The following is a 13,275-nucleotide window of genomic DNA, read 5'->3' on the forward strand; positions in this document are numbered from 1 at the left end:
TCTGCTTTGTTGCCAAACAGGTGGTCTTGGTTTAAGGGAGCATCCAGCAAATTAGCTTTAACATGAGATTGCTCCTTAAGCCAAGCATGCCTTCTAAGTACAGACCCAGTGACAGCAGCCCTGCAAGATGCCTCTAGTGAATCAAAACCACATTGCAAAGTATGTTTTCCAACTTGTTCAGCAGAATGCATTAAATCCTGTAAATCTTTACTTTCAGCAGAGTCAGGAATCAACATCAATTTCTGTTTAAGCAATCCAAGAATATGCTGCTGATACTTTAACATATGAAACTGGCAGTTTAAGGCCCTAATGGCCAAGGTTGCAGAAGTATATACCTTCTTACCCAATCTATCCAGCACCCTAGAATCTCTATCAGAGGGAGTAGGACTTTTGGCAGTAGTAGACATAATGCCCTTGGGTCCCTGTGAAATGGTCTCAGGATCTGCAGTAGGATTTTTAAAAAGGAACTTGGGTATTACAGGGTTCCTGACTCTCACATCAGGTTTTCTGGGAGCAGGAGGTAAAGATTCAGGGGCCAAGCTAGATTCCGAAAAGGCATCAACAATGTCCAGTACAGAGAGGATAGCTAAATGCCTGTTGGGGCAGGAGTATTTTTAGAGTCAGAGTAATCCTGGCTTTCCCAGCAAAAAAGAGTATGCAAGGTTTCACCAATATAGAGTCCTCTGCATCAGAATCCTCATAGGTAGGATAAGGGTAATTCCTGGTCTTCAGAGGAAACAAATTTCAGAATCCTGATCAGAAGAATCAAACAAACTCAGTCCTAGGTCTTTTGATTAAAGTAATAAGGTCTTTAGCCATTCTTATTTGTTTTCATGGATCGAGCTTTAGGCCTTGAAGAAGATGAAGAGAGAGACATGTGCAGGTTCCACAGTTGAAGCATCTCACGGCATACCAGAATCAGGGGCTGTGAAAGCGCCTCACTGAGTACTGGCAAACTGGCAACTAGCTTAGGAGAAGCGTTGTCGGCAGCGTTGGACCTAGGCGGTCTGTCTCTGTCTTTTGAGTTTTTTCGGAATGTCGGTAGTCGGGTGGCTTACCAAAGCCATATCTGGATAACTGAACAGAGTACCAAAAAATTTAGAAGCGTAAATATACAGATGATGAATAGTTCATTGTTTAAATAAGGCACAAAACTGACAGCAAGGTACGTTGTGGTCAGGGCCTAGGCAAGGAATGCAGTACGAATGAAAATCTTTATGAGGTATTTGCTTTCCACAAGAAATACAATTATTGACTTTTACTGACATCAGTTTAGAGCAAGAAAAAGTTTCCCCAACGGGGTACTTAGCTTAGTTGAAGACTTCGGTTCTGGAACTCGAAAACGAAAATTTAAGGAGTCGGCCGACTGGCACTTGCGAACTGCTTCTGCTTCGGGCACCGCACAGCAAGAAAGAATGATGTAATGGCGTCGGCTGCATGCTTTATACCCCTGACTACCAGACGTCATTGAAGATGGGACAGCAATCATCACAGGCCCCAAGACTTTCTTAATCAGGCCGACTGAGGGCTACTCCAAGCAGATAACCCAAATGGGAATACTGCAACAGTGAAACACGAAGAACATCTGTGCTATGTTCTTTGTGTTTCACTGTTGCAGTCATTACATTTAGGTAGATTCGCAAAGCTAAGGAAGGAAGGAGGAAGTTAGAGAGCATTAGGACCAGCTATTAAGCCCTGCAAAACTGCAGTGGCAAAACCAGCTCTGGATTTAAAAAAATAGGCATGTGGTAATGCTTGGTGAAGGTATGAACACAGCGCCAAGTAGCAGCTTCTAGGATGTCCCTCTGTTAGGGACCCCTCTGAGAAAGGCTGTAGAGGTAGATGCAGCCCTGCTGGAATGTGATCTTATTCCCTGTGGGGTAGGTTTTCCATGGTGCTTATAGCAGAAATGAATGCAATGGGCTATCCATTTAGTAATGGTTTGCTTTGAAATGGCCTTCCCCTCTGCACCTGCAGCAAAGCCAACTAGCAGCTGTTCAGATTTTCTGAGAAGCTTAGCCCTGTCCAAATAAAATCTAAGTTGTCTGTGCACTTCCAAAGAGTGCAGAATTTGTTCTCTTTTGTTTTTGGATTAGGGAAAGAGGTAGGCAAATGAATGGACTGATTTAGGGTCACACTAGACACCACCTTGGGCATAAAGGAAGGATTGGTCCTGAGGGAAACCCTGTCTGCATGAAAGATAATGAAGGGCTTCACTGCTAAGAGAGCCTGTAATTCAGACACTCTTCTTGCTGAAGTGATGGCTAGAAGGAAGGCTGTCTTCCAAGAAAGGAATTTCAACTCTGCAGTTGCAGCTGGTTCAAATGGAAGAAGAGTGAGCTTTTCCAAAACAAAGTGAAGGCCCCAGGCTGGAGTAAGGGCTTGCCTGGGGGGGGGTTTCTTACATTTTTTGAGAGAAGAGGGGTGGTTCAGTATTATAATGTGCTGAAATTGCAGAGGCATGAATTTTAATTGACGAGAAGGATAGGCCCTTGTGGAGCATTTCTGTTAAGTACTGAAGAATATGAGGTAAACTGGGCACCATAGTGCCCATACCCTGGGTCTGGCTCCAGGAACAGTATCTCTTCCATTTTTCAGCATAGAATTTTCTAGTACTAGGTCTCCTTGCTTCCAAAATGACCTCTAGCGCCTGCTTACTGAGGGAAGCTATTGGAGAGCTCAAGGAATTAGCCAGGCTGCAAGGTTCAGGGTGTGAAGCTGAGGGTGCAGAATCTGGCCCGCCTGTTGGGACAGCATGGAAGGTGCCTGAGGTAGGTGCCATGGATCTAGCAATATCATGCTGCGCAAGAGGGGGTACACCAGTGCTGGCGAGGCAAGTCTGGTGCAATAAGAATTGTCCTTGGTTTGTCCTGTTTGATCTTTAGCAGAACCTTTGAGAGGAGAGGCAGAAGGGGAAAGGCATAAACAGAGAGGCTTTCCCAGGTAAAGGACAGGGCATCCACTTTCCAAGCTTGGCTGTGGGGAGTCCTTGTGCAGAATTTGTCCAATTGGTAGTTCTGGGGGGAGGCAAACAGGTTTATCTCTGGAGTCCCCCATTTGTTCCTCAAGAGGTTGAATATTTTTGGTTCCAGTTTCCATTTGGGTGGGTCCATGAGATTTCTGCTTAGGTCGTCTGCCAGTGAATTTAGCTTGCCTGGCAGGAATTGAGATTGTAGGTGCACTTGGTAGCTCAAAGCTGTGTTTCACAGAGCCATGGCTAGTCTTCAGAGAGGGTACGAGTGGGTTACCTTCCTGCTTGTTTATGTACCACATAACTGTGGTGTTGTCTCTTTACCAATAGTTGTCCTTGAAAAATGTGGTCTTTGAAGGCTGTCAGGGAATTCTGTACAGCTAACATTTCTTTGATTGATATGCAGGTGCATCCGTCTTGGGTTCCATTTGCCCCGAATGCACTGCCCTGCCAAGTGAGCCCCCCCAAGCATAGTCTGATGCGTCTGTTAGGGTTTGGGCAGCAGGGGGTAGAGTGAAAGGGAGCCCCTTGTTGTGGTAGCAGGCCTCTGCCCACCAAAGGAACTCTGTCTTTATACAACAAAGAATCATTGATTCCAGGTCCTAAGAATGTTGACACCATAGGCTTTTTAGATACCACTGTAGTTTCCTCATATGCAGTCTTGCATATGGAATTAGTAGAATGCAAGAGGCCATGAACCCCAGGGCTTGCAGAATTTTACTTGCATATAGCTGGGGTTTTGTGGCCAATAGTTTGAAGTAGGTTGTCAAATAAACTTGTTTCTCCGGAGTGATGAAAGCCATCTGGGAAGTTGTGTTCAAGCTTGCTCCCAGGAATACAATCTGTTGGCAGGGTGCTAGGAGAGATTGCTTTTCGTTTATGGTGTACCCCAGTGAGGTTAGAAGCTTCTTTACGAATGCCAGATGTTATAATAGCAAGTCCTGGCTTTCTGCCTGAATCAGACAATCGTCCAAGTATGGGTATATTTGAATATTTCTTTGCCTGCAAAATGCAATGGCTACAGCTTGACACTTTGTGAATACCCTGGGAGCAGTCGATAAGCCAAAGGGAAGCGCAGAGAACTGCCCTGAAGCGTAGGTATTTCCTGCAGGATTCCTTTATTGGAATGTGCAGGTAAGCTTCCTTTAAGTCTAATGTTGCCAGCCAGGCATCTTTGCCTAGCACAGGAAATAGCTGTTGAAGTGTTAGCATTCTGAATTTTGGAATTACCAGAAAGGTGTTTAGAATAGAGAGGTCTGGGATAGGACGCCAGGAGCTGTCTTTTCTGGGTATCAGGAAAAGTCTTGAATAAAAACCTTGTTCCCTTTGTTCTGCTGGGACAGGTTGAATAGCCCTGATACTTAGAAGAGAGAGAACCTGCTGTTGGGCCTCTGCCCACAGATTTGGGGGCAAGTCTGGCCAACCGTTTGGGGTTGTTAGTGTGTGGAAGTGGAATCTGTATCCTTGGGAAACTATGTTCAAAACCCATTTGTCCTGGGTAATGAGTTCCCAGTTTTTTGCATGCAGGGCGTGCTTTCCTAAGGGAGCAGGCAGTTGAGCAGGGCTTGGAAGGGTGAAGGTTAAGACATTGTGCCATTTTTTCGTAAGGGAGTGGCTTACTACTCCCTGCTTTGGAAGTGGGTGCCCCCACTGCTTAGGTCTGTACGCAGCCTGAGACTGTAACCTAGGTGGTCTGCTGTTCCTGGGTTTGGACTGAGAAGGCCTGGAAAGGACCAATTCTTTGAAAGCCAATGCCTACTAAATCTGGGAGGCTGTACTTGTAGGAAATCTTTAACAGTTTGCATAGATTTAGCTTTTTCCTCCATCCTTTTGAGGACGACTTCTGCTTTGTTGCCAAAAAGGCGGTCTTGGTTTAAGGGAGCATCCAATAATTTAGCTTTAATATGATCTGGCAAGTTTTGCTCCTTAAGCCAAGCATGCATTCTAAGTACAGACCCAGTGACAGAAGCCCTGCAAGATGCTGCTAAAGCATCAAAACCACATTGCAAAGTGTGTTTACCAAACTTGTTCTGCAGAATGCATTAAATCCTGTAATTCTTTGTGTTCAGCACAGTCAGGAATCAACATCATTTTCTGTTTAAGTATTCCCATAATATGCTGCTGATAGTGACATATGAAACTGGCAATTCAAAGCTCTAATGGCCAAGGTAGCAGAAGTGTATACCTTCTTACTCCATCTGTCTAAGGCTCTAGAATCTCTATCAGAAGGGGTAGGATGTTTGGCAGCAGTAGCCTTAATGCCTTTTGGTCCTTGGGAAATGGTCTCTGGATCCGCAGTAGGAATCTTGAAGAGGAACTTGTGAGAGTCAGGTACTCTAATACCTGTTAGGTTTTCATGGAACTGGAGGTAGAGGGTCTGGGGAAAGGCTAGATTCCAAGAAAGGATCATCTACAATGTCCAGAACAGGAGGGATAGCTAAAGGCCTGTGTTAAGGAAGGAGTAGGAATTCTCTAAGTCTCTTTTTGGTGTCAGAGTAATCCTGGCTTTCCCAGCAGAAATGCTCCCTAAGAGTGTGCAAGGTTTCACCGAAAGAAAAATCTTCTGGAGGGGAAGCAGAGGGAATGGAATCCTCTGCATCAGAATCCTCATAGGTAGATAAGGGCAAATCCTGGTAATCAGAAGGAACAGAAATATCAGATTCCCGATCAGAAGAATCGGACAGAAAATCAGTTCTAGGTCTCTTAGAGGGGGAAGGCCTGGCTTCCCCTAATTAAGGTAATAAGGTCTTCAGCCATTCTAAGCATTTATTTTTTTTAGGCATATGGCCCTGAGCCTGTGGTTTGGTCGTCAGTTTTCTAGGCGTGGTGCATATTTCAGGCCTGGATGAAGATGACGGCTTTGGTTTAAAATGCAAGTATGTAGGCCTGAATACACCCTCAGAAGCCGGTGCCTGCACAGCGGCTCCGGACCCATCCAAAGTAGAGACATCCGCAGGTTCCATAGTCGAAAAAGCATCTCACGGCATACCGGACTCCGAATGGGTCTCAGTAGAGGCCTACGAATCTGAAGTAGTGGGTATCAGGGGCTGCGAAAGCACCAGAGTACCGGTGAACTGGCGACTAGCTTAACGGAAGCGCCATCGGCAGTTTGGACCTGTGCGGTCTGTCTCTGTCTTTATCCTTACGTTTTTTCGGAAGATCAGTAGTCAGATGGCTTAACAAAGCCATTTCAGAGTACTGAGACCGAGTACAAAAGTAATAGCCAGACGACAAATAGTTCAGGGGTTGAACAAGGCAATAAACTGACTTTGAGGGATGTCATGGTCTAGGCCTAAACAGGGGATGCAGTACGAATGAAGATTCGTATGAGGTATTTGCTTTCCACAGGTAAAACAATTAACTTTTACTGACATTGGTTGGAGCAAGAAAAATATCCCACCGGAGTACTTATCTTTTTTGAAGACTTCAGATCTGAAACTCGAAAACGAAAATTTCAGGAGTCAGCCGACCGGCACTTGCGAACTGCTTCTGTTTCGGGCACCGCACGGCAAGAAACACTGATGTAATGGCATTGGCTGCATGTTTTATACCCCTGACATCATGGAAGAAGAAACCACATCAGACACAGGAATCCAAAGACTCTGGTATTCAGGCTGGCTGAGGGCTACCTGCAGGCAGATAACCCAAATGTAATGACTGCAACAGTGAAACACGAAGAACATCAGGATTTATAACTTACTCATTTCTTTTTATTGCCCAAAAAGACAGGGGACCAGAGACCAAATTTGGATCTAAGCAAACTAAATCACTTTGTGAAAAAGTCAAAGTTCTAAATTGTAACAGTCCAGTCCATTATGCCATTTTTACACAAGGGTGATTGGATGTGCTCCACAGATCTTCAGGATGTGTACTATCAACATCAAAATAGACAAGCGCTCCCGAAGACAGTTATGCTTTCACCTGGGGGCCCAGTCACTACCAATTCAGAACCCTGCCCTTTGGACTCACCACAGCACCCAGGGTGTTCACTAAAATGTATGGCAGTGGTGGCAGCTCACTTGAGACTAAAAGGATTCAGAGTGTTTCCATACCTGGATGACTGGCTCCTCACCGCCCCTTCCATACCTGGATGACTGGCTCCTCACCGCCCCTTACCAAGCATCTTCTACAACAATCGAGAGAATATTTGCTCCAGATTTGTCACTCACTAGCTATCACAGTCATTTATGCCAAATCAAATCTGACACCAGTACAGATCCTGGAGTTTATCGGTGCACATCTGAACATGACAACACAAATTGCCTCTTTGCCTACTCATCGCACAGAGAGACTTTAGATCTCAGGTTCATCAAATTCTATTTCATCCAGCTCCTCCAAACAGATGAATGCTCCAAGCTTTAGGGTCCATGGCAGCAGCAATAGTTCTACTTCCTTTACCACACTACTTTGTGTGTGCCCTTCAAAGGACTCCAGAGGTTCAATGGTCTGTTCTTCAACAACCTCCACCTTCGCCAGTCAAGCTTATACCAATATGAAAACACCATATTCATTGGTGTATCCAGTCCGAGGACATTTATCTAGGCAGGCCCTTTTTTTCCACCTCCAGCTGCCACAGTGACTACGGATTCCTCCCAATTAGGGTGGGGGGCATTACTTGAAAAGAAAGGTCCAAGGCACATGGTCCACCCAGCAGAACAATTTGCATTTCAACATCCTGGAGATGAGAGAAGTCCTTTTAACACTGCAGGCATTTCAAGATGCTCTTCCTCTAGGGACTATTGAGATTCAGACCAACACAAATAAGGGGGAACCCGGTCTTAACCTCTCTGCTGGGAGGCTATGAGTGTGTAGCAATGGGCGATCTCCAGACCAACTACTTTTTAGATGCAATGCACATTCTGGGAAAATCCAATGCACTAGTGGAAAAACTGAGCAGGATCATTCTGATGCCTCACAAATGTTCTCTCACTCAGTGGCAGAGGAAATTTTCTGCCACTGTGGCCACCCTTGCTGTTACCTCTGCGTCCCACAACACCAAGCACAGCAGATAGTTTGGTCACCCCCCCCCCCCCTGAGTCACCAAGAGATGCTCTAGTTCACGTTTGGCCATACAGTCTCCTTTACACTTATCCACCACTTCCTTTGATACACAAATTTCTACAGAAAGCAATATGGTTGAAGAGCTCAGTTATCCTCAATGTCCCCTTCTGGCCTTGTCAGGTGCGGTTTCCCTTTCCTTGATCTCAACTTCATTATCCTCCCTGGATACTGGACACAACTCCAGATCTCTCACCGCACAGGGATAAGTCATCTCAATATCACAGCCCTCGCACTAACTCACGGTTTCACCAGTTCTAGTAACATCCTTGGTAGATACTTTCTTCCCCAGTATATACCATTTTATTATCCTTGCAAAAAGACTCCAAGAAAAAGGTTTACAAGAGCAAATGGAAAAGAGTTTCCCTTTGGGAGTTAAGAAACAATGTTGACCCTTTTACTGTCCCTAGCTCTACTGTTCTTGATTTTCTGGCTGCCCTTTTCAAGGGAAGAACTTTATCTTCCTATGATTAAACTACAGTTGGCAGCCATACCAAATTTTCATACAGGAGATAAAAGTTATTGTTTAGCTTCTTCCAAGTTATGGAAGGATTTCTTGAAAGGCACTTTTCTCCTTAGAACCCCAGAAAAAAGATCCCACTTGTTTGTGAAGTTCAGACTCAAAAACTGTTTAAATCTTCAGCAAAAAAATGATTTTAAAGTATATACCATGGAAAACAGCCTTTTTTAGTAGCTACTGATTCGGCCAAAAAGAATTCTGAACTCCAGGCTCTTTCATCAAAGACTCTGTACATTACTTTCCATAAAGACAGGATTATTTAATGAACTAACCCTTCCTTTTTACCTAAAGTGGCTTCTGAATCTAACATTAACCAATCCATTCATTCAGCAGTTTTCTTTCCAGATTTTTCAAACAAAGGAGAATACATACAGCATCTTTTAGATGTGCACAGGCAATTACATTTTTATTTACAGAGAGCTAAAGCAATCAGAACAGTTGTTTGTCTCCTCTTCAAAAATGGACTGGGTTATCCAGCATCTAAAACTACACTGGCTAAATGGATAACTAGCTGCATTTCTTGGATCTATTCCCAACAAAGCATTTCTCTACCAAGACCACCTAAAGCCCACTCAACTTGTCAAGAAGGTCTAAGTGATATTTGCGCAGCAGACACATGGTCCAATGCTCATACCTTTGTTACTCATTACAAATTGGACCTAAACTCCAGAAAGAGAGCTGCCTTTGGTTCAGCGGCTCTGTGGGATATCCTTCCATGAGGGCCACCCAGGATTCACATAGCTGGGGACTCTGCCCCATTCAATAAGGAAGAATGAAAGGACAACATGAGATTTAAAAGTTATGTACTCACCCATAACTAGGCATCTTTCTCGTCTATTTTCACTCTTCCTCAACCCCTCCCCCCTTCCATCCTCTTCCAATAGTCTTCTGGAGTGAACTCTTGGTGTTACTATTGGAGCCTATAGATCCGGGTTTAAGCCCTGTTCTATTACCTATCCCTTTCTCTAACTCTTTAATGTGGATTTTGTGGTAACAAACTCAATCTGAGGTATTGGGGATGGACTAGGGGATTATGGGTAGAGGGAGGCACTCAAGAGCTGGATTCAAAGTCTGAAGTATGCAGCCAAGTCGGACCCGAGGATCGGATCAATAAAACCATTTGAACAGGAAGAATGAAAATGGACAACGCATTTGCCTAGTTACGGTGAGTACACAGCTTGTAATTCAGAGATCCAAGTAAATGGCATGCTCAAAATAACTTTAGGCATCATATGTTAGTAAAAGAAAAGAAAGGAAAAGGGGTGGGGGGCCTGTGGCACCTCAAATGACATCTTAAGAAGCATGTCCCATGATGGCTGACTTAATAAATTCCTTAGTAAAAAAAAATATATATACATATATTTTGACAGCAGTGATAGACTTCAAAACAGGCTCCATTTTAATCAGAATACTGGCAATGAGACCTCTTCTTGTGCACAGCACTAGATGTGCTTCCATGCTGACTTAATTGGGTAATGAGAAAAAGTGATCCAGCATGGACCTTAGTGATCACTCGGTGGGGATTAGGAGAACTTGACAGCTACCAGTTTATGGCTTAAGACTCTTCACCAGACAGACTGAATTAGGACAGTACTTCCAAGTTTATTTGCATGATTTAAAAAACACAAAGCCAATCATGTCATCGGTGCTTCTTGGTGACCTAATTTTCACTCAGGCTTTCAACTTCTCAATTTTAGGACAAAACACCCTCTTTTCTTAGCATTTTAAGATAGCCTTCTCTCTATCCAATGAATTAAGTAATGAGGCCTGCAATTTCTTAAGCTTATGAAATCCTGCACTTTTTGCTCTCCTAACATTTTTTTAATTAAACATGGCACAAAATTTGCAACCAAAATAATTATGCCGCGCCCCTAAATTAAATAAGCATCTGCCCACCAATGCAATTTTTAACGCAGAGAGTATTTACACTTAACTTTTAAAGGCAGAAGTAAAAGAAAAAAGTTTAGGACTTACTGAAGTCAAGATCAAAAGGCTGGAGACAATTAATTAGGAAAACATGTAGTGTGCTAATTAATATAAATGAGTTTGGAGGCTGCACATTCTTAGAAGTGGGTTACTTCCAGTAACTATAACAAAACACTCACACACAGGGATGTCTCACTATTAACAATACAAGACAGAGAGGGGGACACTTAGCAATCTTTTCGCAGTCAAAATGTAATTCCAGCAGCAGTTATCCTTAAAATGATCAAGGTAATTAATGAAAAATGTAAAGTCTAATATGGTATAAGCCTGACATTGAGATAAAATAATTAAGCAGTGCACTAATAATGCAGTGAGGCTAATGGCAATCAAAATGTACTTCTCTAGCAGAAGTAATAAAAACTTCTGAAACAAAATAAGAGAAAAGAAAGATATACTACCTGAAATGGAGCGGTAGTACTGCAACACTGGGTTGGCTTACTACCACAGTGTTACAGTATTATATTACAGATTACAAAACATGAAAGATTTCTTTTTTCCCCCTAGACTTTCAGAGACACTAGGCAAAACATGAATCAGTTTCAGGACCAACACAATTAAACAATATGTCATACTTACACTGCTGGGATGGATCACCACTGTGGAGTAACATAGCTATATGCTGGTGTCCCTGGTGGCCTATACGATGGCACTGTGACCTGGTGAGGTGCTACAGGAGAAGGGGAATGAGTTGTCAACAAAGTGCCTGAAATGGAAGAGAAGAGAACATACTCATGTACTGTTTTCTTCTAGGACTGTACTTTTGTGAGAATGTTTACATGCCAGACAAAAAATGCTGCTCTACAGACTACTTAAAAATTCCACACAAGAGTCACTTTAAACTGAATGGTAATTTTAAAACTAAAATAGCTCAAGTGCCTCAAAGATTAAGGAATGCAATTAAAAAGTTACTTAATGTCAACTATTCTAGTGCTCTGTATCTATACTGCAGTAAGAAAAGTATGTGTGGTTAAGAATAGGGAAAGTTCAGTCACAAGAAGCACATTCAAAGATATTTTTGTATTCCAATAGCTTATAAAGACCATTACAACCTTGAAATGGTCTAAAAAATGGGTACTCTATGTATTTATTTTGTGTTTGATAACCTGAAACAGCTCCAGTTTTACTACTTTAGAAGTCTGATAATTCTGTTCCAAAACATCTACATTATTTCACTGTGATTATTTGAATAGACCCAAAAATCATCACACTTAAACTAATGTAAAAATTTTCATGGTACAAAATTTGTCCTGAAGCTGAAAAACTGCAGCCACGATAGTCATGCAGTACACTAAAAAAAGGCTATACTGGTTTTGCCTAAAAACAAACATCTATGTTAAACACATTTGTGAATGTTGGCCATTCAGGGAGCTTTCAATGTTTTGTTCTCAAACTTCAAATGTCCATGAAGCTACAGTTAATGCATTTATTACAGAAGACTATTTTACAATAACAGCACAAACTTTCAGGATATAAACTGACACCCTCCAACCAGGATCTGAAAAAGGAGCCATCACTGATGAGGGGTTGTGAAAAACAAGTCAACAAAGCTTTGAGTAAAATATCAAAAACATGACAAAGGTTATCAAGATTACTTTCTCCATTTAAAACAGAGTTATAGCCCTGCAGTTTCCAGATCGAGGGATAATGCTGAATTCCAACTGCTGAACAAAAACAGCTAACTTGTTTGTCAAGTAGGGCTCTTGACTGCTGACCATCATGAAATCACTGCACTAAGAACTCAGCGGCAACATCTAAGAAAAACAAATCTGCTGAAAATCCTGGCAAGTTTAAAGACATCAGAAAAAAGTGAAATCCATGTTAGAAATACAATGGGTAACTTCCTCTGCCCAAAAAAATACTTGCATCATTATGGTACAGCAGCATTAGATTACTCACTCCTGGCAAGGCAAATTAAACTAACATTTTCATCAAACTACTGTCCGTTCTTAAGTTGTGGCATCCCATCCTGGCACATTTTCATTTCTGATGACAAATAACTCCCCATAAATACCTCAGCTCCACTTTAACTTTCAGCCGTCTCAGTTATTTTTGTTAGGAAACAAACTACGGTAGCTTTCCATTTGAGGTTCTGAAAATGGCAGCCAAATTTTAATGCATATTCTCTCTCTAGGCATAAGAACCCTTCCATCCATGACACTGAAATTCTTATACTATAAAAACTGCCATATCTCTTTTACAAAGGTGCCCCTACTTCAACGTACTACTACCCTTTCTTCATTGTCTAACACTTGAAAAATACACATGACATACATACATATGCTATTCTTGTAATACCTCCTGCTTCAATCTTATTTTGTACACGGCATGGGACAGAAGGTGTTTTGCTTATACTCATGGCCAATCAAAGTGTCCTTTGGTATCGACCTCATTCTCTTACTATGTCATCTTGCTAACTATGATTTACATGAACAGTCCAGATACTGGTTCACATGCTATATGCATGGCAGTATACAATCTACAAGATGTTAAGAGTCTACAAGATGTTAAGAGTCTACCTCCGCTATTTCTCTTAGAAGCTTCTCAGGAGTCAGTCCGTGGTTTAATTTTGTTAATGGTATGATCTACTGTAAACCTGCCAATCTCACATGTATGCACACATTTCCAACAAACTATCTGGCTGCCTAAATTACTGACGACTGCGGTGGTGGTGCTGCGGTAGCGTTGTCGCCTCACAGTTAGACATTGCACATTCGATTCTCAGAGCGTCTTCTGTGTGTCG

At 42.5% G+C, this 13,275-nt stretch overlaps 1 protein-coding gene across 1 annotated transcript in view; it reads right to left on the reverse strand.

The window, feature by feature from the left end:
* FAM168B (family with sequence similarity 168 member B) overlaps nucleotides 1-13,275 on the reverse strand; it is a gene marked incomplete in the record, with an annotated part of 948,287 nt that overhangs the window by 75,457 nt on the left and 859,555 nt on the right. The window contains 1 exon segment of the mRNA XM_044070175.1: nucleotides 11,112-11,238. Within this exon segment, the coding sequence (XP_043926110.1) occupies nucleotides 11,126-11,238 (113 nt within the window).

This window comes from Protopterus annectens, chromosome 4.part1, assembly GCF_019279795.1.
Source record: "Protopterus annectens isolate FY-2018-M chromosome 4.part1, PAN1.0, whole genome shotgun sequence".
In the NCBI taxonomy this organism is placed as follows: domain Eukaryota; kingdom Metazoa; phylum Chordata; order Ceratodontiformes; family Protopteridae; genus Protopterus; species Protopterus annectens.